Genomic DNA, 26,306 nt, shown 5'->3' on the forward strand with positions numbered 1-26,306 from the left:
TGCCAGCATTGGCTTTGCTCCTAGCAAGGATGCTCCAGTTTGCTTCTAGTGCTCTTGGCCAGTATGGCCTGGGCACTTCCACAGATCAGAGAATTGCAGGATGTCACCCAGCACTTGTTCCAGCTAATGTTAGGCAATTAAGTTGCCAAAGTTTGGCATGTACTTTCCTCTTTGGTCAAAAGGTGCACAGGGATAGAACAGATAAATTTGGGCATCTGCAAAAGTTTGTGTCTGTAGTCACTGCATCCAGCTTGGTGGTGCCAATTCCAGGGACAGCTGTGACAGTGTCTAGATCTGAGGGGATTTTCTTGGAAAAGATGGAGAGAGGGGGCTGTTATTGATGGTAACAGCAACTCACGACCTAAATGAGCTCACGGAAGTGGTGTTGTAATCAGGGTGCATCCATGAAGGAGCCCTGGCAGCAGAACAGCAGCAGCTGATGCTGTACGTGATAACTCGTAGTGTGAAAAGAAAAACTGTCAAAAATACAGTGGGCTGGTTAAAATTCGAAGGAGTATGAGCCCCAACAGGGAGATGACATGACTGAAAGAGCAGAGTTGGACAATGGAACTGAAGTATTTCTCGGACAGAAATGAAGGAGCAGCCCAGCAGGGGGGAAGGTGGCTGATTCACAGAGTTGGGAATTCTCCCGGGTCTCTGCTGTGATCCCTGTTCTGCACCTGGCATGGGCAGCTCTCATGCAGCCCATGTGTCCTCTGGGAAAGTAAGGAGGCACACGTATCCATGTGGGAGTGTTGGGCAAGTTACCAGCTGTTGGTGTAGTTGCATCTCTACAAAGGCTAACCTGGAGCACCTGTTGTGCTCCCTCCTGCCTGTATACCTCTAAAAATTATTCCATCTTTTTTTGCTTCTCACATTTTCTCTGGCAACAGCCCAAAACTAATGGGAAAGGCAGAATGGGACTTTTCAGATGTTCTAGACCTTTATTCCCAATATGGGAAATGCTTTAAAATATCTTCTTTGACCACAAAAACTGCAGCATATTTTCCCTTTAAAATAATGTTTAATAAGATTTTTTTTTTTTAAGGCATTAAAATACCAATAGAAGCAGGAGGGCATAAGCCAAGCATTAAGAAAAAACCCCTGAGGATAAAATGAGTTTGTGAGCAATTTGGTCTTGAACTCTGTGGGAATGGGACTAAATCTGTGAAGTCTTCCCGGATATCCTGGCATAATTTGGAGCCCTAAAAATAGCCCAAAACTTGAATAGCCTGGATGACCTCAAAGCTGCTTTTCAAGAGACTTTTAATGTAGTCAGAGTAGGTGAACACCCTGCAGCACATCCAGGTTTCAGGAACCCCTGATGGGTCAATTGGGGGATGGCTAATTGGTTACTGGACCTCGTTAGCATCAGGCTTTGATGGATTGGGCTCCCGGGTTTGCTCCTGCAACGAGCAAACAGTGGTGGGGCACAGTGGCCTCTTTTGGAAATGTGAAGCGAGTCTAAAGGGGCCAATTAAGCGGGTCCCAGGGAGGGCTGTTTCACAGAAGACCACGGCCCTCCGTGCTGGCGGCTGTGCTGGCCCAGAGCCCACTGCAGTGATTTATTCCTGGGCTCCAGTGCTGACCCCCGGGGCCGGGAGGAGATGCAGGCGTATGCGGAAAGGTGCTTACGAGGGAGCTCTGCTTCGAAACAAAGCAGCCAATTTCCTTTCACCACGGACAAGCCTTATCTCGAGAGATTACCATGGTCTCCAGTGGAGCCTCTGGTGTCATAACCGTGCTCTTCCCGGGCAGATAGAGAGGCTTCTGCAAAAATCCCATAGCGGCAGCCTGGGGTCTGATGTGACTGTGACTCACGAGCCCTGGACTGTGTGGGAGGTGCTGGGACCAGGCAGTTTGGGGCTTTTTGGTTAGTTTTTGTGTTTTTTGTGGTTTTGTTGGGTTTTTTTTTAACTGGTAGATGAGAAAAGCTGTAGGGCCTGTTGTCCTGAGCATTGTAGAGAGGCTCAACTCAGGTGTGTTTTGAGGCATCTCACTGGTGCCTGACTGCTGTTCTGGGTCTCTGCAGATGTGTGGATCCTGCTGTGCTGTCAGCAGAAGGCTGCCCACCACCTGGGATCTGTCTTGCTGGTCTGACAGGCATGGGGATTTCTCCCAGTAGTCATGCATGGATGTTGTCCAAGGAAAAGGTCTTCTTTGGGACGAGTTCTCTTCAGCCAGATAGAGAAGGTTGTTTTCTCCAGCTCCTGGGAAACACTTCTCAGTGCACTCTTGCAAATACAAGTGCAGGAATCTACTGCTTACAGGGTTGTCCATAAAGCTTGCAGTGTGGGTTGTAGATAAGTTGCTTAGTCTGTCATACCCAAGAATGGACCATAGTTTATGTTCCTGGCACAAACATAGCTGAGATGTGTTTGCCTTTTTCCCCCTCTTCCTGTGGTCCCAGTGGATGCTGCTTAGCTTGACATTACTGATGGGCTGCAAATAGGTTGGTCTGGGGGAATTTTGTAGTTACCCAGTCCTCATCAGCCAAGAAAGATTACTTCTCCTCACCTCTTCATGCAAAGCCCCATCCTACCTCTCCAAGTGTGCTGGGTAGCCAGGGTGATAAAAATTTTGGGCTAGTGTGTGTGTGTGTATATATATATATATATATATTTAGCTCATTCATATTGTTCTGTGATGCTCAATGTTCTTTTTGGAGCTGGGGCAGGAAGAGGCTGGAGATAAGACAACAATAAAAGGCTGGAGTAAACCCTGCAAGCAGAGATAATGTACTTCAGAGAATATGGGTGAACTGGCAGACTGGAAAGTTCAAGGAAATTGCAACTTTTGGCCACTCAAGATGATGACTTTTCCCACCAACTGCTCTGCACAGCCTTGGCTTGTGATGTACCTGAGACAGCTTTTAGTTTAACTGGGAGCACCTGTTAGATACAAGTTCATTATGTTCAGAGTTGTATGACAGTGTATCTGTTACTTCACTAATTTTTTTTTTTAAATATTAGTCCATTTAAAGGATTTTGTTCTTAATACCTGGCCTAAATCAAAAGGTTTCCCATGTACCCTCCTCAGCTTTTCCTCCCCTGCATTCTTGTTGTACGAATCCATCTTGTGATACCTGACACTTCTACAATGAGGAGAAATTAATCACTGCATCTTGTCTTGATTTTGCACCCTCCCACCCCAGCCTGTTGGGAAGTTGGCATTATATCATTAGGGATTTGCTAACCCTGTGGAGAGAGGTCTCTTTCCTGTCTGCATTGCAGGTTTCTCTCCCTAAATGCCTGGGTTTGGGAGGTGTTGAAGGCAGAGTGATGATGGGGAGATACCTTGAGCTACAGGCACTGGTTGCAGGGTCATGCTGGCTCCAGGGGATTTAAGACAGGATTTTTGTTTGAACATGTCTTGAAGGATAGTTTTGAAAATTGCTGAGTATTACATCTCTCAGGACCTCGGTTCTCAGGCTGAACCCGAACTGAGAACCAGGCAGACTCCTTTCTGACTCTGCCAATTTCTTTGCTTGGCTTGAAATGCCTTTGGGGTGTAATTCTGTATTTGTTGGCTCTCCATCTTAATTGGGGTATAATTTACCCACAGACAGTGTTTGCTGAGCTTAGACATCAGCAGTGCAGTGTAGGTGCCGCATAATCTGCCACACGGATTTACCTCAGCCCTCCCAAATCTTCAGCAGCCCACGCTGCTTCTGTACAGAAATGGTGCAAAAATCGATGTCCGGGCTGTGCCGCTTTTTATTTGCAGAGCAGAAGAAATGAAGCTGTATGACAGGTCAGAACAGATTTTTTAGTGAGGAGCTGTTTGGAGGAAGTTGAAGAATTTTGGCCCAGCGCAGGCTGAAATTCCTGCTTGGTTGTGTGGGAGCTTCAGCTCTGGGGGAGGCAGCTCTGCTTGCAAATCCACTGAGGCTTCGCCTGGGCTTTTATTTATAAGGGCACGAATGGTTTGTACCTTGCAGGCTGTGTTCTGGTGGCTTGCAAGAATGGGAATTGGAGGAGGTGTGGGGAAGAGCCCCTCTGCCTCCTTCCAGGCAGGCTCAGGGAGAAGGAGAGGACCTGAGCACACCAGAGGCTCCGAGCTCGTGTCCGGATGTGGGCCTGTGCTTTGTCACAGCTGTGCCCATACATCTGGGTCTGGAATGTGCTGTGGTTTAGCGGCTTGGTTTCATCACATTCGCTGCCAAAGTCATGGATTCCTCCTATATGTTTTAAAAGCAAACAATCTGTGACTGTGGACACTGTTCCCTGTGGGTCGGCACGCAGGCAGCTGGGGGAACACTCAAACCAAATGAACCCAGAGCTGTTAAATTATTCTCCGAGAAAATGAGAAAGATGAGCAGCAGCTCTTGGTGAAATCCTCTCCCAGTGGTGATGTCATTGGCAGGTAGAGGAGTGAACATTGACTTTTAATGGAATTCTTTTTCTTGTGCTCAAGGTCGTAGTTTCCACCCTGTTAGACTGCACATTGATAAACAGGAGGTACCAGGCAGGGCTGTCATTGCTAAAAGTATTACAGCTCTTTGACTTCGAGCCCATTCTCTCTCTGTCCCAGCAGCAGATGCCCAGGGAGCCCTTACAGACAATATCTACAGCTGCTGGGACAGTTTAGCAGTAGGAAGGGCCTGAACTGGGCTCTCCTCCCAGCTGTGCTTGCTGTGCAGTGATGGCCAGTCACTGGGGGAGAGAAGAGGGACAGGTTTTTCTCTAAAGCTGGACCTTCTCCCCATGAAATAATGGATAGATCAGGTTTTTTTGCCATGTGGGGAGAGGCTGTGGCAGTGCCATCTTCTCCTTCATGTCTGCTGTCTGTTGTTCCAGTCTTCTTCACAGAGCACCTAGTTGATGTCCTTGAAATACAGGTGGGAGATTGTTCCCTGAGCAAAGGCAGCATTGGGATCAGCTGCTCTTGAGGAATGTTGTCCATGTGAACAGGGGCATTGGAGGATGACCAGATGGACTTAAAAGGTTTGTTTCCAGATCAGTGCCATGCTGGATCTTAGTGTGAGGCACTGAGCCCTTCATCCTGGGCACAGGGACTGGTCATCTCCTTCCAGGACTGAGATGTGCTCCTTGTCTAGAATTTGCCATGGTAGAATGGGGCACTCCAAGGAGGTTTTTTAATTTCCTTTCAAAGTCTCTCTGGCATTAAAAACTCCGTCGGTTCTTTCCCATTAGTTACAAAAAAACCTTCTCTCCCTGTGTGCGGAGTGACAGCTCCCTGAAGAGACTCTGCTTCTCACAGTCTCAAATAACTGCAGTCAGATGACATCCCTCAAGTCAGGCTTTTTCTTAGCAGTTTCAGAGTTAGGCTGCAAGCACACCAGTTGGTATTAGCAAGCTGGAATTCCCTGCATTTTCTATTTATAGGAAAGCACTTTTTTTCTGTATGTTCTGGGATTCAAGAGTTTCTGCTGAGGTGTAGTTTTCATTTTGCTAAAATTAGTTTTAAACTCCTCTTAGTTTAAAGGAGGAGAATTAAGGCAGTGGACCCAAGGCCCTTTGAAAATCAGTCTTGAGAACCATGTGGGTTTTCTTCTCTCTCATGAAGTAGGTGGCTGGATTTATTGATGCACATATTTTCCCAGAACACACCATTCCTAAAAAAAAAACCCCAAACATTCCTGGAAGCTTCCTAGAAGCATTTAACCATCAAAGACAATTGACACCTCAAGGTAAATAGTCTGAGAATCTGAAATCCTGAATGTAGTTATAGTGTCTTATCTCTGCAGCACCAGGAAGTTTTAAGGGCCTCTTTACAGCCATCTCTGTGCTGGGTTTCTGATGGTGTTTGCAGGAGGATTAAAGCAACTAGGGAGTCCTTGTGGTGGGGGCACCTGATCCTCTCCACACTCTCTGGCCTCAGTCAGCTCCTGGGCTGGCCTGGCCTTGGAGACCAGTGCTTGTACCCCTTTATGGGGTGCCCAAGGACAGGGGAGGCCTCTTAGCCATTCCCTGAGGGTCTGCTAGATCAAGTTTGGGCTAAAAGACAAATATTTAAGTTTTGTCTTTTATGGGTTACTTAACACTTTGCCCAGCAACCTAGAAAGTTGCAAAGGCCATCTCAGTCAAGTGCAGGGAATCTCTTACTGCACAGCTGGTGTGGGCAAAGTCCTTCTCTGTAAGTGACTGAAGCCTCATCCCAAGGAATTCCAGTCATCCCCCTCTGTCCTGACCAGTTTTGCTCTGCTGTGGTGCCTCTGGTTACCCAGGTCTGGCTGCAGTGACCTTTGGGTGGCTGTTGGGCGCACACAAAGGGCTGGTCTGAATTCGGAGGGGATCCCACTTGCTGGGTTTAAGCACAGGCTTGTGTTTGACCATGTACAGGTTGGTGTGTCAGCATCCCTGAATGCTGCACCTGTAGCTGTGTGGCATTTGCTGTTTGCAGCTCCAGCTAGGCAGGGATTTAACAGGATGTTCCTCCGTGCCTCTCCTTAGTGCCAGCTGGCTGAACCTGCTGTGAATCAGGCTCTTGCTGCTGCCCTGTTGGAGGTCATTTCTAAAACTTGGCTATCCAAATCTTCAGTTCAGCACTGTGCAGGCCACAATTGATGGCACTGCTCTGCCCTGCCATGTGCCAAGTGCTGCAGATTTAGCCCCCCAAGGATTTTTGGCAGGAGGTGTGTGTGGCACTGGCAGGGGAAGGACAACTTGCGCAGGAGGATGCTGTGAAGATAAAGCAGTGCTGTCTGTGAAATCGGTGGATGAACCAAATCCTTCTCAGAAGTGGTGTTTAAAGAAAAAGTCCTTTGTGGAAAATGCTCCATCAGCTGTTCACCTAAGCCAAGCTGCTTAGGAAGGGAATAGGCACTGTTTAGAAAATAACATCATAAAGCATTGGGTTGCTGCTGCTGCTGCTTGTTACGACACTGAGCAGGTTTCATGCTGGCTGGTAGCTCTGAATCCGTGGTTTCCTGGAGAGTGTTTTCTTTGATCTCTCTCAGTAAAACTCCCGAGTTTTGAGAGGAAAATTTGAAAGCAGGTTGGTGCAAAATTAAGTGTTAGCGCTCACCTCTCTCCCCAGCCGTACTGAGGTGTTCAATAGCTGCCACTTTGCATCTCTGTCCTCTCCCGGTGGTGAAGGGGATGGGTGGTTGTTTCTAAAGCTTGGCTGTCAAAATCTTGAGATTCCAGCATAGGGAACTTTCTCATTCAGAACCCTGTAATCCTCCATGAGCAAGTTGGAAAAACATCATTTTTAGGAGTGAGGATTTGAGACACAGACATACAAGAACAAGCCAGGAGTTGCTGTGAGGAAAAGAGCAAAATGGGGGCAAAGCATATTTCAGTGCACACCCCTCTTTCAAACACTGACTTTTGTGCTTTTCTGTGTGGGGTTTGTTTGCTCTCAGGCTCTCGAGTATTTTATAAGAAATGACTGGATAAAAAGCCGTGCCCACTTGGAAGGGCAGCACCTTTGTTTGCTGCCTGGAAGGGTTGAAGTAGTTCTTGTGTGATTGGAAATAAAAAGTAGGCACACACTAAATGTAAGAGATTTTATTAAAGGATTCTGATGGATGGGCTGGGCAGAAATAAATCTGCTGTAGGACAGCAGAAGCTCAGCAGGGGGACAGTCAGTTGTTAATGAGTAAATTCACTGCTTCCATGAGAATAAATGATTACATGCAAAGGATGCAAAAGGGGCAGATCACTGACCTGGACAAGTTCAAAGTGAGTCAGAAGCTCTCTGCCTTTCCAGGGCTTTTCCACCTCCTGCATATTTGTTTGTGGGGGATAAAAGGTGCACAAAAAGGCACTTTCTTAGCTTTAGCTGCTGCCACTGACGTGGTGCCAGCACTGCCAAGTGTTTCCAAGGCTTATTCGTGGCAGCTGGGCAGCCACTTGCCCGAGCTGTGGACGGAGGTGACCTGTGTTCCCAGAGAGCTATTTTTCCCTGGGGCTGTGGATTGATAACCCCATCCAGCCTCTGACATCTCCATGTATTCCAGGTGGGCTTGTGGCTGCAGTGATGGACCAGGCAGTGCCTGGGGATGGATGGGCTTGGAAGGGAGTAAAATAATTTGATTTTTGAAACTGGGGAAAAATAATTAACATTCTCTGACACTTTCCATAGTGGCTCTTTTTCTGCTTTCCCTGTTTCTAGGTTTTGCAGGTTTCTGGAGCTGCTGTGCAGTGACCCAGACTGGGGTGCAGAACATCCCAAAATGCTGCAGGTGCCTGCTGAAGGTGTCCTGAAGCCCTTTGCTGTGCATATCCAGGAGGCCTCATGTGCCCCTAAACAGTGGGATTTATTGCCCACGCACTGGTGTTGAAATGCACCTGCTCAGCAGGTCCATCCAATCCTTCCAGGAAATCCCAAGCAGGAATGAGCAGCACTGGTAATGCTATCCACACACAGCTCCACAGGGGTATGGAGCAGTGGTGAGGGAGAGATGAACTGCTTTGTTTTTACATGGTGCTATTTTCATAAGGCAACGCCAAGGTAATAAATCTGTCCTGTGGAAAATTAGCCAGTGGTTTACTGTGTAAACTGCTCCTGTGGGATCCGGGGCCGGGAGCAGAGCTGGGTGTAGCTCCAGCCAGCACAGCCTGCTCAGACCTTTTCATCTGAGAACCAAAAAGAGCCCCTCTTGCTGTTGGTGAAAATGTAGTTGCCAATATTACAACAGTGTGAAGATCTGTTTTGGTTATTGAATGTCTCTGTGTGGCTTTGTGGTGCCTTGGAGTATCAATGAGACTTCCCCAAAACTCCCTCACCAAGGCACCCCAGGGCACAGCTGGTCCAGCTTGTTGTCTTCTTCCCACATGTACCTCCCAGAACTGGAAAACTGAAATCAGTGTCTTGAGGGAAGGAGTGGAGAAGAAATGTGTGAATTTGCCATCACGTGCTGCTTACACAGAAGGATGGATGAACAACCGGCCAGAGAACGTGCTGCCCCAAAAGCAGCTGAGCTTCTTGTGCCCCTCTGGAATCTGTTTTTACTCTTCAAGTCTTTGCACTGTCACACTGGGCAGTAATCAGAATTATATTCTCATGGGATTTTGGTGGTGGATGAAGCTGTCCACCATCTAAAGACACAAAGGGGATGGAGTGTGGGACATGGAGGAAATGCCCTCATCTCCATCTTCCTCTCCTGGCTCCAGCACTTGCTCCATCCTTCCAGGCACTGGGGCAGCTGCAAGTGACTGTTACTAAGGAAACTTGCTTCAAAACCACTAACAGCAACATCAACTACATGTAGGGATGTTACTATTTTCAAAGAAATCTGGTTGCTAATTAAAGTAGTGTCAGATTTTCCTGGCTGGAAGATTGTTTTATGAAATCCCAGAGGCTGGTCAAAGGTTGAGCTGTACCTGGCATGTTTTCAGAGGTGGGGAAAGCAAGGGATCTGCCCTCCTGGAGACAAGTGTGTGCATCAAGTCTGGTGTTTTCACCTCTTTTCTCCATCAAGAAGGGAAAAAAATGTCGTAAGTGGCTGACAGCATAGAGGTTTTTATTCATCTGACTGATAATAGGAGCTAAATAAGGGCTTTGGAAAAAAACCCAACCATTTCTCTTGCAATATTGGTTGGGCAGAACTGTACTGGAACTAAACATGGAATGAAAAGTCTGGCTTTTCTGCCAGCTCTATTTTTAGAGCTACTGCTCCATCTTTGCATCTGAGTTCTCTCAGCAGATGCACTGGAAACAGGCAATTTGCTGTTATTTTTTCCGGCCAGGCTGTGATACTCTGCAAGATAAGGATGTTGGATGGAGGGGCAGGGGACTCGCCAGACTGGACAGAAATCCCCCTGGTCTGAAAAGACCCAGGACATGGGTCTTGTTCCAGGTTTGGGGTCACTGTGGTCACAGACTCCTGAATATTTTCTGTGCTCCATTAGGAATGACCCTTGCATACTGGAGGGGAGTGGTTGTGCAGTGTTGGCTGGCTTCTTTGTGTCCCAAAATTGTGGTCACGACTGGAATAAAATTCAGCAGCAGTAAGAGCACACAGCAGTGCTGCAGATGGATTCGGGTATGGAGAGAGGAATTGTGTTTGGCTTTGAGAGCAAATACCTGCCCTGGGCTTCAGCTGACGTACTGCAGCTGATCCAGACATATCCAGCAAGAACCCAGAGGTTCTTGTGCTTTCCTGTGAAAAGCAGCAATAGAAGACAAAAGGTGTGCTAGCCCTGGTCTGGGACATCTAACCCTGCCAGTGGGGCTGGGACTGGCCTTCCAGAGAACTCCAGCAAGCATGACCACAGTTGTGCCCAGTGTGTGTGTGTGTGTGTGTGTCCCATGACTCAAAATGTACCGAAACCATCTCTACCTCCTTCTTTCAGCTGGAGGGCTCAGAGGGGTCAGGAGCCCATGGCTGCCCAACCCTGCCTGTCCCTACCCCAGGGGCATTTACACCAGAGCTTGCATCCAGCAGCACCAAGTTCTTTTTCTGGCTGTTGTTTTCACTCTGTGAATCACTGAGCCCGAGGCTTGGTTTTGTGTCAAGTTTCACTGTTTGGGCAAAAGCTGCTCCAGTTTGACTGCATGGTAGGTAATCCATGCTCTCCGGAGGGAGGGGACTTCTGAGAACTAGAAGCATGTGAGGAGTTGGACTCCAGGACGTTTAATTAGCAACACTTTTTTCCAGCATAAAGCTGAACAACGAGGAGGACCTCCTAGAAATTCCATGGTATTTACGGGCCATAAACTCCTTACTGGCTTTGCAAAAAGAAAGGCAGTAGAGAGGGATGCACCTCACAATTCTAAATTTGTGTTTGTGGTTGCTGTTCATTCAGAGCAGAAAATCCCCCTGTGCCTGAGGCCAGAACACATACAGGTTTTCTGGAGCCACAGGGGATTTTGTCCAGCTAAAGGCAGTGCTGGATTCCAGCAGGAGCATTAATTGTTCCCTGCAGAATAAAGCTGGAGGAGGGTTTAGAGTGGAGGGAAGGTGTAACTTCACAGGCTGGTGTTCAGCCCTGTTCCCATGCCAAGAGGCAGATGTTGAGCTGTGAGAACTGGTCCTGCAGAGAAAGCAGCTGCCTGAGCTGAAGCCTCTTGGGCTTCACTATCAAATAACAGCTCTGCTGAGAGGGTAAGCAGGCAGAAAACGCTGCTCCTCTGGAAAAGCTTAGTCTTGTATGCCTTGACAACAAACATGTTGCAGAGGGGAACTAGGGCAGCACTGAAGTCTGTTTTCCTTCAGTTTTTGAAAAGGATGCCTGTTTCCCCCTTGGCTGGGCTTGAAAGTCCTTTGGAGCGGGGAACCGAGCTGGGTGACTGCTTTGGTTTCTTCGTTCTGGATGGCACCAGTGCAAACCCTGAGAGTGGTGACACATCCCACCCTCCTGCCCATTCCCAGCTGGAGAACAGTCTCTGCACTGCTGTGCTTGATGATCATGTGGAGTTCCCAGCTGGATGTGGTTCACTCCTCCCTGAGCATCTCTCTCAAGCCCCCTTAGCCTACACCCAGGTGTGGTTTCAGGTGCCACCAGCCTGCACTGGGAACCAGACCAATACCCGTGGTAAGTGGAGGAGAGGCTGCCCCAGAGCCAGGGGAGTGTTTGGCAGTGTCCTGAGGAGGTTTTTGCTTGAATATTCTGCTCAGGGCAGGGACTGAGCTGATGCCAGTCCTTAGGGCTGCCTACATCCCCTTGTCCATACCTGTACACCAGCACTCAGACCCCTTGTCTGACTGTCCCCAACAAGATCCATGCTTTATAGATGGCTTGGTAGATTTAAATACTTCTTTCGTGTTTCTTCTGGCCTTTACTTGCTCAGTCTGTGGGTGATCAGGGCTATTTCAGAGGCATGTTATTAATATTCGTCCTCTGGCTCAGCGATGCGTGTGGCCAGGCAGGCTGAGGTGCTGGCTGCTGTTCTGGCCCTCCTGCATGGCTGAGATGGTCATGGAGAAGTCCTTCTCCTCCCCTTGCAGAAATGTCCCTCTGGATACTTCTCAGTCTTTCGCGGGGGTGTATGCTCATACAGCCCCCACTCTGCATGAGGAGGGACTCCTGAGCCATAAATCTCTGCCTTTCAAGCACTAAACTCCCTTTTGGGTTGTTTTTGACGTTAGGAATTTTCTCCGATAAGAGAACTTTATTTGCCTTTAAATATCACTTTGTGACAGGATGATGGAGTGGGGATTCTTGGAGCGAGCCTGTGCCAGCCGGGGAAGGGAAATTCTGCTGGGGCTTTTGTTTCTCTCTAGCACTGACATTGTAGCTCTTTAAAGACTACATTTGTTTTATACTTGGCAGGAGTGTGTGTGCACACGTCAGTGTCCAGACAAATGGGAGCAGCCCAGTGTTGGAGCTGTGCTGGAGCCAAGTGGGTCTCCTGCTCTCCCCTCCCTGTGGCACCTGGGGAAGAGGAGCTGTGCTGGGGTTTTTCTGGAACAGGCTTCAAAACACAGGTTGTGTTGGTGAAGCAGGGCTGGTATATGGAATGCCTTGAAAAAACAGAAGGATTTTGTGATACTGTCTGCAAGGTGCAGTTGGATGCTCCCTGGCTGTGTCACCTGTTACCCCAAGAACAGCCCAAAAGCCAAGTCCCCAGGACAGCATCGTAGCTGGTTTGTAATGCAGCCTGTTCAGGCTAAGCCTGGGGTGTCTCCCAGCACAACCTGAGTACAGCCTGTAACCACAAAGTCTGAGCTTTGTTTGCATTCAGTGGGAGCTGAGCTCCCTAATCTGGCTCTCTGCAGCAGCTGTGTCCTATCACCATCCCTTTAGATACGGAGGATTTCGCTCTACAGGCTGCTTGTGAGCAGCAGGAGCTGCAAAGTGCCAGCTCATTTATTCCACTGGGATCCCACGAAGTTCTCTCTGCTTTTCAGGATGCTTCAAGCAGCCAACTCACTCTGTGTTCCTTTCTTTCAGCTCTTCCATGTAGCATATGTCCTGATCAAGTTTGCCAATTCCCCTCGTCCTGACCTCTGGGTGCTGGAGCGATCGACTGACTTTGGCCTCACCTACGAGCCCTGGCAGTATTTTGCCTGTGAGTATATCAGGGGGCTGCAGTTCAGTGTCAGGTGGTGAGGGCAGGGTGAAGATGACTCTGTGCAAATACAAGGCTGGGTTTGGAGCTGTTCCTGTGTCACTGTTGCGATGCAGCCCATGTCCTCTGTTTCATCTGCCCAATAAGGCTGCAAGAACTGAAGGTTAAATGCTCCTCAGGGCAGGAGAACTGTTTTGCTCTCTGGTACTGAAAATTTTAAAATGCTGCCATGAAACGTGTGGGGATGCCAAAGTTTACACCAGCATCCGCAGCTGGGTGTTGCGGATCTAGATCTGAACGTGAGATTTCTTATCATCTCCTCCCTGCCTTCCTCTTTCTGCCTGTCTGCTCTGTACCATCCCAGACAATATTCCAGCTCCTCCAGAAGCCAAGCAGCAGCTCGCTTCCAAGTGGCTGCTATCACGGCAAAGTCTGGATGCAGAAAACATTCCCTTGTGATTATCAGTACCAGAGATTGGATCCAGCCTGTGTGGGGCAGGGAACCGCTGTCCTGCTGCTGTGCAAGGTGGGATCAGAGACAGCTGGCTGGAAAGGAGATCTAGCCTGTGCATTTGGCTTCCCCATTCTCTGATTAAAACCTTAAGAAACAGCTGGTTCTGCAAAACTCTTCTCCCAGAGGGTGTGTGGGGTAGCCGGATGCTGAGGAACTTGTTAACCACCAGCTCCTCCCAGAAGCAGCAGCAGTAATTGGGAGAAGATGTGAGTTAAGATCTACAGCCAGAGCTTAAAACCTGGCAAGAAAGGACGTGGGAGCACTCAGAGGCCTTGCCCTGGGCTGTCCCTAAAGGCTCATATTTCTGGCTTACCTGTTAGGCTGTGCTTTGGATTTCTGGCCTCTTCTTGTGCAAGAAGGAGCTGCAGACATGTTACTGCTGTCTTGCCTTAGCGTGGTAGCTCCTCTGCAGGGCGGATGTTTTTCTCTCTGCTGTGTGCTAGAAGGGAATTACTGCTGTCAAATTCCTGCTTTGCTTTTTTCTATCTTCTCTGAGAATTTCTCGGCCAGCTCTGAAGCCTCTCTTGGGGCCCATTACAGTCGTGTTCCTGCTTGGTCTGGAGCTGCACAGGGAGCTCTTGCCCCACTGGCTTGTTCCTGTGTGTAGTGGCAGTGCTGTAACATCTGGAGTCCCCTTCCCTCCCAAAACATCAGGCCATGTTACCACTCCCCTTCAGAAGTGACATGCAGTGACACAGCCCAGTGGAAAATTCCCATGGAAATCAAGAGGTGGCTGCTCCAAAACCTGCCAGATTTGCTGGCACAAGAAGTCCTCTGCGGAGGTTTATTTTTGTCATGGGGGATTCTGTAGGTGGTCTAATAAAAACACTGCCAGGTCAGTACCAGAGTTAAAAGCAGCTGGCAGAAATGCAGGGTTTCTTCAGAGATGCCAGTGAGCCTTGCCAGGGGTGACACTGTGGCACTGTCCACCCTGGCTCAGTGCTGCTCATCACAGGAGGTGCCAGGGTGCTTTTGGGCTTAGCTCTGCAGGAGGAGGGAGAAGTGACTGCTGGGTGAGGCTGGGTCCTTGTCTGTTTCCTTAAAATACTGCTGGGGCTTAAGGCCAATGGGTTACTCTGTTTTAGCTCAGAATGCCCAGCTTCTGGCTCATGTGGTTGTGCAGATTTTGCAATAACTGGAGGAGTTCTTTGGTTTTCCTGAGTAGCTCCTTGGGCTGAGCATCCTGTCTCCATGCAGCCGTGGCGGTGCTCTGGAAATCAATCATCTTGAGCCAGTGGTGACAGGTTCCTCGCCTGGGGCTTTAAAAATAAATCGCCTTTAAAAAGCACCTGGTGAAGCAAACCTTGGCGGCCAGAGACCTGATGTTAAATGTTTCCACATCTTCCTGTGGATGCAACTGAGCTCTTGCTGTTGCCAAAACAGTGTTTCCTGGAGCAAGGCCATGTTCTGGAGACAAGGTGTGGGTGGGTGCAAGCCAGAGGTGAAGACAGGGAGGCAGAAATTCCTTACTCCCCCTTTGCTGTTCCTTCTGCCTGGCTCAGCCTACCCATGCAGCCCATGGAGCGAGGGACCTGCCTTCTGGAGGCACATTGAGACAGATTTTGGAGGATTATTCCTGTGAATTGGGTTAACATTTCCCCTTCAGTTTCCTGTGTGAGCTAAGCAGCGCTGGCAGGAACAGGAGTTGTGTTGGCTGCCTTTTCTTCCTTTTTCTCCCCATGGAAACACCCTCAGGAGCACTGAAGTGACACACACTTCAGCACTCTCTGCTGTGAGCTCCTGGCACAGGTGGAGTGGGAAGGAGCAGCAGCCTTTGTCCAGGCTCTTCCCGAGGGAACAATTGTGAAGAGTAGCATTGTATAGGTTTATGCATAGGTAGATGTAGGTGCTCACCACCCTGCACAATCAGGCCCTGAACTGCCCCAGCCATGGTTTGGTTGGCTCTGCCAGCACAGGGATGTCACACATCCTGGGGACGAGGGTGCTGGACTTGCAGGAGCAGTTGTTCAGGGAAGCCAGGCCATTCCTGTAGCTGCAAGGAGAGTCTTGGCATGCAGCATCCCCAGAGCAGGTCATGGAGCCAGCAGAGTGGCTGCCTGGTGGTGCCTGTCCCTGACTTTAGCCAGCCTTGCATTGCCACTTAGTGGCAGGAGCCCTCGTTTGCTGTCCCCAAGGGATGGTTCTTGGTGGCTTTGGCATTTCTGGTTTGTAGCATTGGTTTAAGAGCAGAGTTCAGAGTAAGGTGTGAGGAGGAGACATCCTGCAGGCCATTGCTCTGCCTCTCCCAGACGCTGCAGGTCCCTGACCCACACCTGCATGTCCTTCCTGCCTGGTGGGAGATGTCCCCAGCGGTGGCTGTGGCTGCTCCTGTTGTGGGTTCTGTGCTGGCTTCAGGATGGACTCAGGAAGTTTGGGAGCCATGTGAAATGGTGGTGCAGCTCCTACATCAGGAGCAGAGCCCTGGCAGCAAAGGGCCCTTCTGCAATTCAGTGGTAGCAGTGTAGCAAATCCACTGCCAGCAAAGCAACGGATTGAGACCAGAGTTAGGTCTCAGTTTGGTTAAAATAGGAGCTTAATGCCAAAATTAAGGGCTGGGTTTCTCTGAAGCTGGTGGCAGTGGGTACAGTGGCTGTTCTGACATTCCTCATTTACTGCAGGGAGGTGATTTGGGGGGGATTTTCTGCCTGTAACTGTTGGAGTGACTCCCTCCCTTATGGAGGACATGTATTTAACCATGACAGAGTTAATGATACAGAGCAATCTCTACATAGTAAATGCTTAACAAAGATTGTACACCCATCTCTCCTGTGGTCAGCGTGGGAAAATCTACAGAGGGCTAGGAATTGCTCCTTTTCTCTTACTGCTCCCATCTCTGGTTGATGAACAGCTTCCAAGAGGGACTGCATTGAGAAGTTTGGCCAGCACACTGTGGACCGTATCACCAGGGATGACCATGCCATCTGCACCACTGAATACTCCCGGATCGTGCCTTTGGAAAATGGGGAGGTGAGCCATTGCCTGTTTTCATCCCTTGGAGTTGCCAGGGTTACTCAGTGACTGTTGGTACTCTATTAATTGGCTCCCTCTTGATTTTCAGATACCACTTAAAGTATTCAGTTAAACCAAATGAGATTCACAAGGATTCAGTCATCTGGATGACTGGGTTCAGCTGAGGGAGAGATTAATTTCCTCCTATCCCAAAGGATTGCTCATAGATTTTTTCTCAATAGATTCACAGAATGGCTTGGGTTGGAAGGGACCTTAATGACCACCCAGTTCCAACCTGCAACCCTGAGCAGATGCACCTTCCACTAGAGCAGTTTGCTCAGTGCCCCATCCAACCTGGCCTTCTCCCTCCTCCCACCCACAGATTGTTGTCTCTCTGGTGAACGGGCGCCCAGGAGCCATGAACTTCTCCTACTCTCCTCTCCTGCGGAATTTCACCAAAGCCACCAACATCCGACTGCGCTTCCTGCAGACGAACACTCTGCTGGGGCACCTGATGGGCAAAGCTCTGAGGGACCCTACAGTCACAAGGAGGGTAAGACAGGCCTTGATACCACTTGCTGGTAAGGTGGAACTGTTTGAGGGCTGTGCAAGCCACCTCTGGGGAGAGCACATCCCTGGGTGTGGCCTGTGGGGATTTTCTCTCTCTTGCACTCCCTAAAGCTGAAGGTGTCTGCAGTGGATGCTGCTGTGGCTGGAGCTGGAGGCTGCTTGGGAAGGCACCAGCAATGTGAAACTGGGAAACACCTCTTGGTGTCACATGTGGCTTTCTGGCTGTGCTGGGAGCCCCCCCACTCGTAGCTAATGGGCTCTGTTAGAGGTGGTGGATCTTACCATAGGCAGTGTCACTGTAAGGGAAATACCCCAACGCATCATTTCACTGGATAAAGTCGTGCTGAATCCTGAGTAGAACGGTTACGAATCTGATTTGTAAAGGTAGTAATGGCCAGCTTTTCTTGTGCTCTCCAGTATTACTACAGCATCAAGGATATCAGCATCGGAGGGCGCTGTGTCTGCCACGGCCATGCAGACGTCTGTGATGCCAAAGACCCCAACGACCCTTACAGGTACCTTTTGCAAAATCCCAGTTCTGTGTGAGAGCATTTGAATTACTGTTTTAAGAATGAAAGATACCAGTGTTAGTTGTGTCCTGTCCTGAGCTAGTAGTGGTACCATCACTGCCGTTCATAACTCTGCCCTGAGAAAGACGCAGAAACTGCTCCAGACAAAGGAACAAAAATTACACAATTTGTCAGACTATTTTTCAGCCAGATCAGCTCCCTGGTCAAGTTTCTCTGTCCACAACTTGGCCATCCCATTGGAGCAGAGTGTGAAAAGGAGAAGGTGGGATACTGATGTGGAACAGGGAAGTTTCCCATCAAAATCCAGAGATCATTTCTGAACTTGTGCAGAGAAGTCTCTTGCTTCCCACATGGCTTCTTAAACATTGGGACAATGCTCTCTTAAATAGATGGTCTCCCGTGAAACCAGAGACTGCTGCCCATTTCTACTCACAAGAGCCATAAATTGGTCATGTATGTATCTGAACAACTCTTTGCAAAAGAACAAGAGTGTGCAAAGAAGTTGCATTTTGGCTTATGGGACTTCCCATCTGTCTTGGCAACTTGAAATGCCAAAGAATGGCTTCAGACCATGGAAGTGTTGCTTTTAGCCATCTGTTTGCAGCTTGGATGTTGCCTTTATGAAAGGGATGGGTAGATTCAGCTGGATGAGGGGAGCTTGTATTTCTTTCTCATCAGGATCATGTAGAACCTTTGGATTGTATAAAATAAAATTCCAGTGAGTCCCTGCCAAGGTTAAAGCTGTTAAGTATTAAAACAAAGATGTATTGGTAAGCAAGCCTGCCTTAATGTGCCAAACTCTCTGAAAAAAGGATGTTCATAAATACTTGAATGTACAGTTCCTTGTTTTTCAGATATTGCTATTGCTGGATGCACAGTACACCTGTGTGCAGGGCAAAAGGCTTCATGGGGACAAGTAATTCTTTAACATGGAAGTGCCAGGACCTTTCTTGGTCCTGGGTGTTTTGATGGTTTGGGACTCTCCAAGCAGGGAGAGAAAATCAAGCAAGGAGAGATAAGTTAGAAATCCTTGTTCTATGCCACCTTTGCTTGCAACTGTCTCTGTCTCCTGAAATTCCTCTCCTCCACTCTCATTAGGATGCATTTGGCATCTTCACTCTTGGCCCCAGCCTGTTCTGTGATGTTGCAGCACATGTTGGTAAGCAGCTGTTGCATTTCACCCAGAGCAGATCACGCTGGCCTGAGGGAGAAAACATTTCCTACTTGGGTGCTTTCTACAGTCAGCACATAACAGCTGTAAGTCCTTTGGGATACAGCAGGAAAAGGTGCTGGATAAATAGATCTTCTCATGGCATTGCTGTACCCTTTAGCAAGCCCAGGAGCACAGGCAAGTCAGCAGAAATCTGATACTTTCAGTTGAGAAAATGAGTAATTGGTGAAGTGCTGCTGTTCTCCAGGCTCTGGGAGCAGCTGCGTTCAGCCTTCCCATTAAAGTGGGCACTGCTGGGCAGGATCCCAGCCCTGCTGCCCTGACACAGCACTGAGGCAGCTTGGGGATATCTGTAATACCACAGCAGCTGGGGCTCAGACACACTGTTCCCTTGAGACACAGACCCAGCTACCAGACACTTGTCATGTCTCCAGCAGTCTGTGTGGTGTGTCCCTCTGCACGTGTCCTACCTCTTCAGGTGCTGATGTGTGACAGCCAACACAGCAAGGAAATGCAAATAGATCGATGTGGATTGGCCTGGCCCTATTAAAAATCCCACAATCTCAGCCTGTTGGGGTGGTCTCTGCTGCTCATTTTAACTTCTCTCTTCTGCACATCGCTGTGTTTCTCATGCCCGTTGCTCAGAAAGGCAGGATGAGCACTGATAGGGGTGAGGTGAGCTAGAAATCTTGGCAAAGACTTCAGGATGTGATGAAGCATGTCCATGAGCTGACTTCCTGGACATAAACTACAATATTCATGCAACTTTGGAAGGTTTGTGTGAAGTGCCAAGCTACAGAGGCTACACATCCATCTGTTGATCTGGCAGCACATCTGGGCCCTGTGTATGTGCAGGGACCTGTGGGCAGGTACAGCCTCCTCAAGGCTCTCCACACTTCTCACAGCTTTCTCTCTTTGCCCCAAGTTGGAATGGGCTGAATGAAGCAGAGGGAAGGAATGTTCTCCTGGTTAAAGGTGAATACCAGCAGGATGAGGCACAACCCTTTCTCCTGGCAAACCCTGGGAGCAGTGAGATAAAGATTAGCAGGAACCTGGCTTGGAGAGCCCAGACAGGAATCGTGTGTTAACAGGCTGAGTGAGCTCAGGAGAACTCTGCAAGGGTTCTGCATCTGTCTATAAGAGCAACTTCTTCAATGGCTTCACTGCCCTGTCACAGATGCCACAAGCAAGGGGGAGACAAGTGTGCCTGATGCTGAAGATAACCAGCAAGACTGCAGCAGCCTAGTTAGTCAGAAGCACATCCACAGATGAAGGATGCTTTCCCATTGCTGGATTCTGAACTCCAGCTTCCCCTTTCCCATTTGGAAGGGAGAGCACCACGTGTGCTGGTAGATTTGTGCCATCTGTCAGTCTCTTTTTGCAGGTGGTTTCTTCTCCGTACAGTCAGAGGAAGGGGCTTTTTTTTTTCTTGATTGTGCTCCTCAGATGTCCCAGCCAAATCCAGATGCTGTAGTGTTTGTGTGCTGCTCTCAGTTCTGCCACAGCTGCTTGCTGGAAACTGTTTAGTCTCTGCTGTTGAGCATCAGTTCCAGCGGGAAGACTGCGGTTTCATTTCTTATGGCAGGATGACCAGGAAATATGTGCTATATGAACACAGCCGCTCCCTCTTCTTCCTTGTATATACTCAATCAATGAAACATGTAAATATTGTGGTTTATGCACATTTGTCTGTAATTCATTAGCAGCACGGACTCGGCACAAGGTGCAGTAAAGCCATGAGCTCTCTCAGAGGTCATTGCTAACTCTGAACAGCAGACACTAAATAAATACCTCTTTCTCCTTGTGAAATGAGCATCCTTACTCATGCAGTGCCATCGTTTTGCGTTCTGGGAACTGAACCAGTACTTTTCAAACATCTTGAACATGAAGGAGCCTGGGGTGTGTGGCTGGAGCCACGTCCTCCACTCAGAGAGATTTACACTGCTCAGCAGGTTTATAAGTTCCCTGACTCAGTGACCGTCTTTCTCCAGACATATGTATATGGATCTTAATCTTGATCTCCAGCTGCTGCCATGGAAAGAAATGATAAAATTTTGTTTCCTTAAAAGTGCTGAGTGGTAGTCAGCCAGGTGAGAGGTCTGTGGGTAGTTGCATTCCAGAGACATGGCCAAGGTTTGCCTCTCATTGAGACTCCCCTTTGGGTCTGCAAAACACTTGGAGAACAAAGTTCCTAGTGAATATTTCAGGGCTGTTTTCTGCCACTTAAGCTCTAGCCAGGGGTTCAGTTTCATGCCTGGACTCTGCCAGCTCCAGCCCAGCCTGTGAATGTGGGCAGGGACAGGGCATGATGAGTGATGAGAGAACTGACTGCGGCCACGTGTCCCATGGCATCTGCAGCAGGAGGGCTGGGAAGCAGCAGTGGGACCTCTTGCTTCTCAACCCCTCTGCCTGAAGCAAATATGCCGAGTGTGAATCCTGCTTGCATTCCCCCAGACTTTCAGATCATCCCATATTTTATTAAAATGGGGTCACTAGTCCATTGCTGCTGCCTCTATCTGCCAATTCACTATGCATAGACTTGCAGTCTCACATCTTAAAATTACATGTAGGTGGAAACTGTGGCACTCAGCTCACTGCAGTGTTTGCACTCCTGCACTTCACCCTGAATGACTGCTCCTTTTGTTTCTAACGTTTTAAAAAAATGACATTTATTTTTAAACACACTGCTTTTGAATGGAAAAGCATTGGAGGGAGGGAGAGGTGGGAGTGGCAGACTGGCCCTGAGGGGAAATGAGTAATTGCACAGATAAAAGCTGGAACATGCTGTATTATCCATAAGTCTAATACAACAGAAAGCATTTGTGTTGGATGGAATTGCCTTGTGCTAAGTGGAGGTTTTGGGGATGATGTCACCGATGTTAATGAATCACCGTTGTGGTCGGGCAGGGACGAGATCCATCGGGTGCCTGTCGAGATTCCTTGCCTGGCGCCTCCGGAGCCGCCTGTTTACCCAGCACAGCCCTGCCTGGAAAGCAGGAGGTGCATTGCATGGGGAGTGTGGGGCCAGCATCTATTAAAATGCTTAATTCAAATTTCATGCCCTCCTGCCTGCAGCGCAGGTATACCTGGAGGAGCAGATAGCACCTGTGTGGCCCCATCCCTCTCCAGCTCTGGGCTGTCATTTCGTCCTTTCATGCTGCCCCTGCGCAGTGGTGAGGACATCTTTGTGTCCCTGCACCATGCTACACTCTCTCAAGTAATCTGCTTCAGCTCAGGTTTCTACCACTGCCACCTCCGACCATTTCACATTTTATTCTCTGCAGTGCTGGCTAGGCAGTGGCACACAGATTTTTCTCTTACCCATGTCTCCTTCTGAAGAAAAAAAGGAATGATGGTGGAGGAGAAGAAAGGGAGGAAACGGAGCTGGAATAGCAAAGTTTGGTGTTTGGCTCAGAAAAAAAAATCAAAAAGTTGAAAAAAAAAAAGCCTTAGAAGCCTCTTTTCCAGAGCATTCAGATTAGCAAATACCACTCATTCATGTACGAGATCAATGACAGTGATGCACAGCAAGGGCACACAGCAGCTCCCCATCCCACATGTCCCTGTCATTGCCCCAACCTTATCTGTGCCCCATTCTGTCCCCACAGGCTGCAGTGTGACTGCCAGCACAACACCTGTGGTGGCTCCTGCGATCGCTGCTGCCCTGGCTACAACCAGTTCCCCTGGAAGCCTGCCACTGCCGACAGTGCCAACGAGTGCCAGCGTAAGTGGGAGCTGGGCTCCTCCTTCCTGCCCAAGCACAGCTCTGCTGTGCTGGAGATGCCGTTTGCTGCACTGGTGGGGCTGGTGCTGAGTGGGACTGGGTGAACCGGAGGGCAGTGACACAGCAGAGAGGGCTCTGCACAGCAGGTGATGGTGTTCAGGTGAGGCTCACACAGGAAGGTCTCCAAGGTCCGTGTGGGACTTTGGCTCTGCTTGCATTCCAGTTCCTCCTGTGTGTCCCAGGGTTCGTGCAGGCAAGTCTCATTGCTCAATTCCGTCTGCAAGATGAATTAGGTTTGGATGTGTTTACATACAGGACATCTTTATTTGTCTAGAGAAACCTTTGGTCAGTGCTGGCAGTGGAATTTCTGCTGCGCTGGGAGTGCAGAGCACAGAGCTGCACCACGCGGTGTCTTAGGAACGCAGGGTGGCAAAGGATCTTAATGCTGTGAGTTTGTAAAGCCCCCTCACCAGGTGCTGGAATTTACAGCTCACCTCTATTCAGGGTGGGATAAAAGAGGCAGGAATGTTGCTCTCTGAACCAGACTACTCAAGGCCCCACAGTGTGGTAATTTTTCTTTCTCGTCCATACACGCCTGCACATACTTCACTTGTGATTTTGTGCCTGCTGCACTCTCCTGGTTGCAGACCAGACTTTGTGAGGGAGTTGCTGCCTCTGTGCTTCAGAGAGGGTTTGGGAGATCATGTAATCCCCCAGATGCATTCAGGCATCTTTCCTCATGGAAAAGCAACCCATCCAACATCAAACCCAGGAGGCAGAATTGGCATCTTGAGGTCCAGCTGCTGACTGAAGGACCTCTGGGGACGGGTGGTTTAGCTCCCATCATCACCTCTTTGTATTCCAGCCTGCAATTGCAATGGCCATGCCTACGACTGCTACTACGACCCGGAGGTGGATCGGCACAAAGCCAGCAGGAGTCGTGAGGACAAGTTTGAAGGGGGAGGTGTTTGTATTGACTGCCAGGTAGGCCCAAAGGCTCATCTGGAAAAAGGCTGATGAAAATGTTTGTGTTTCTTTCCACTGTCAGTGTGGAGTTCGGCCTCGCTGGGACCTCCACCAAGCCTCTCTGTTATCTAAATTAGGTTTCTCCCTGGAAATTTAGTGTCTTTGCCGTGTATTAAAGGAGTGTGCACCAGTAATGAGAACAGCAGTTGGGTTTCTAGCTGTCCCCTGGTGGTACCAGTACCTCCTAAAGCTTTAATTTGCTGTGGCACTGGAACTGGGAGGGACAGGTTGCTGCCCAGCACAGTGGGAAATCCCTACCTAGTTCACAGTGCTCTGGCATCTCCCTGGATATCTCTCTGTCCACTGAAATGCCGGTCTTCAGTCTTTCTGAAAGTGGGAAAGTAGCTGTGCCCTTACCGAGGTGATGGTGACTGTGACGTGGTTAAATCATGCTCTGGCATGAAACATTTTGCTGTGCTTCCTTGCTGGGAGGAAACAGGTTGCTGCCATCCTCCAAGCACAAAGTGGTCAGGACATTTTACCATCTGAAGGAAGTGAAATGGGCTCGAGGTCAGATAGGAACCTGTAACTCACACTGTTTATGGGAAGATATGGTTTGTGGGAAATGCTTTGTTTCCAAGTTGGTGCATGTGGAATTTTGAGCAGATTTAGGTCTTTGGTGTGCTGACAATCCTGAGCTGCTTCCTCTGTAACCTGGAGCTGTTGGTTAATCTGGCAGATGAATGTGAATCCTGCAGGCAGAGGAACTGATGCGTCTCTAACCCACTGTCTTTCAGCATCACACCACAGGCATTAATTGTGAGAGGTGCATCCCAGGGTACTATCGATCCCCCGACCACCCCATCGACTCTCCGTACATTTGCTACCGTGAGTGCGAACTCCTTTGCAGTGACATCCTCCTGGACTTGGTGACACTGGGGAGGGCGCTCTGGAGGGTTTCTGAGAGGTTTTCCTGCTGTAGGGAGTCTGAGGCCTCTGTCAGTGACACTGCTGCTGGCTTGTCCCTCTCTGCAGGCTGTAACTGTGAGTCTGACTTCACCGACGGCACCTGCGAGGACCTCACCGGGCGCTGCTACTGCAAACCCAACTACACCGGGGAGCACTGCGACGCCTGTGCCGAGGGCTACCTCAACTTCCCCCACTGCTACCGTAAGTGGGGGTTCAGATCTGGGAGCCCATAGACCCAGCAGGTGTGGGAAGGGCAAGCAGCTCCAGCTGTGGCTCTTGGGTTGTTTTTTCCCTGTGCCATGTGGCACTCCTGTCCCAGGAGGAGTTCTTTCAGGTGGGCCCAAATCCACATTTGGCTTGGAGTTTTCTCTCTCACTTTCTGTGAAAGACAGGCTAAAAACGGCTGTAATGGATCACTGTTTAGTGGGACATCTGTGCTTTATTCCACATCCCACATTTTCATTCAGTCTGTTCATCTTTGGGACTGTCAAGCCCTTGATACTGCATGAGGATTTCTCTGAGTGTCTGTGATGACCGTGCAATGTCTCTTTCTTTGCACAGCCGTTCCAGCTTTCTCTCACAATGATACCGGAGAGCAAGTGCTGCCTGCAGGACAGATAATAAGTAAGCAGTGCAGTTTTCCTTGATGCTTTGGCAATGCTTTCATTTCTGTTACACCTCCCATCTAATGCAAGATCAGTTCTTCAGATTATTGGGCACATACATTGTATGAGGCAGCCCTGAGTGGTTGTAAGAGAGTACAACCAGCAGCTGAGGGTGGGGGAAAGGAAGTTTTATGATCCCCTTTTTATAGACGTGGAATCTCTAGCCTAGAGTGACAGTGTGATTTTTTTCTGGGGTCCAGGCCATGTGGGAATGTCCCTTCTGCCCTCCCTGTGAGGAGCTCCCCAAAAGGTCGTGGAGGGGCTGTGGCTGAGCTGGGAGTTCTGCTGTGGGTGCCTCTGAATGGTCGTGCACAGGCAGCCACTCGCTCTGTGTCACTTCCTCTGTTGTTCAGAAAGCTCATCCATGCTCTCATCCCTGCTCTCCACTTCACTTCCCTCCTCTCTCATGCTCACTCCTCTCAGTTCATCTACTCCCTTGTGCTTTTTTCTGTCTCTTTTCCCACCGAATCCTCCTCTGTCTCATGCTTCCCAGCACACTCCAGATAACCTTTTCCTTCCTTCTGATATTTTGAAGTCTCTATCTTCCAGACAGGTTTTTTCTTTCCTGAGCTGGAATTTCTCACTTCCCTTCTCATTTCTCCACCTCCCCCTCCCTCTGTTTTTTGGATGATGTTTATCCTTCCCTATCCCAGCCCAGCACCCCACACCACTGCTGTTGGTGACAGCAGGGCTGGCTCAGAGCCTTGGCAGTGCCTGCCTGGAACACCATACCCTGGCAGTGGGAAGGTCTCGGGTGCAGCTGAGCATGGAGTGACCAGAGAGAAAGCCCAGAGTTCACCCTGATTAGCCAAAGGCTCTGATTATTTCCACACTACACTGAATCAGCTCTGTCTGGGCTTGTGGGAGCAGCATTTGCCTGCCCTGTGCATTGCCCTGCTGCCCATCCTGCACCTTCACACCTGCGTGGTGCTGAGGCCTCCCAGCCACCCCACAAGCCAGGCGTGGTTTGGTTGAAACATTTGCATCTGATAGGAAGGTTATGGAGGCAAATGCTTGAGCATTTGAGTTGCCTCTCATGGCAACTCCTGTCCTTGTGAGGCCTCAGAGCTCGACTGACGGCCGTGCGTGGTGTCGCCTGTTGTGTGTCCCCATCCAGACTGCGATTGCTACGCGGGTGGGACCGAAGGCAACGCCTGTCGGAAGGACCCCCGGGTGGGGATGTGCGTGTGCAAACCCAACTTCCAGGGAACACACTGTGACCAGTGTGCCCCAGGCCACTACGGACCCAGCTGCCAGCGTGAGTACCCAGGGCAGCATCCCCAGGCTCGCCCTGCTGGGCTTCTCCTTGTTCTCCACCCATGCT

At 49.4% G+C, this 26,306-nt stretch overlaps 1 protein-coding gene across 4 annotated transcripts in view; it reads left to right on the plus strand.

Moving 5' to 3' along the window:
- LAMA5 (laminin subunit alpha 5) overlaps positions 1 to 26,306 on the plus strand; it is a 105,872-nt gene that overhangs the window by 44,485 nt on the left and 35,081 nt on the right. For 3 of the 4 annotated variants that reach the window (XM_069034109.1, XM_069034106.1, XM_069034107.1), the window contains exons 3-12: positions 12,807 to 12,924; positions 16,287 to 16,405; positions 16,770 to 16,940; positions 17,375 to 17,472; positions 22,267 to 22,382; positions 23,248 to 23,366; positions 24,146 to 24,236; positions 24,384 to 24,518; positions 24,879 to 24,941; positions 26,100 to 26,240. In XM_069034109.1, coding sequence (XP_068890210.1) covers positions 12,807 to 12,924; positions 16,287 to 16,405; positions 16,770 to 16,940; positions 17,375 to 17,472; positions 22,267 to 22,382; positions 23,248 to 23,366; positions 24,146 to 24,236; positions 24,384 to 24,518; positions 24,879 to 24,941; positions 26,100 to 26,240 — 1,171 coding nt within the window. The remainder of the gene's footprint in view (positions 1 to 12,806; positions 12,925 to 16,286; positions 16,406 to 16,769; positions 16,941 to 17,374; positions 17,473 to 22,266; positions 22,383 to 23,247; positions 23,367 to 24,145; positions 24,237 to 24,383; positions 24,519 to 24,878; positions 24,942 to 26,099; positions 26,241 to 26,306) is intronic. The other variant, XM_069034108.1, reaches the window with a different exon arrangement.

This window comes from Aphelocoma coerulescens, chromosome 20 (genome assembly GCF_041296385.1).
Source record: "Aphelocoma coerulescens isolate FSJ_1873_10779 chromosome 20, UR_Acoe_1.0, whole genome shotgun sequence".
Classification (NCBI taxonomy): domain Eukaryota; kingdom Metazoa; phylum Chordata; class Aves; order Passeriformes; family Corvidae; genus Aphelocoma; species Aphelocoma coerulescens.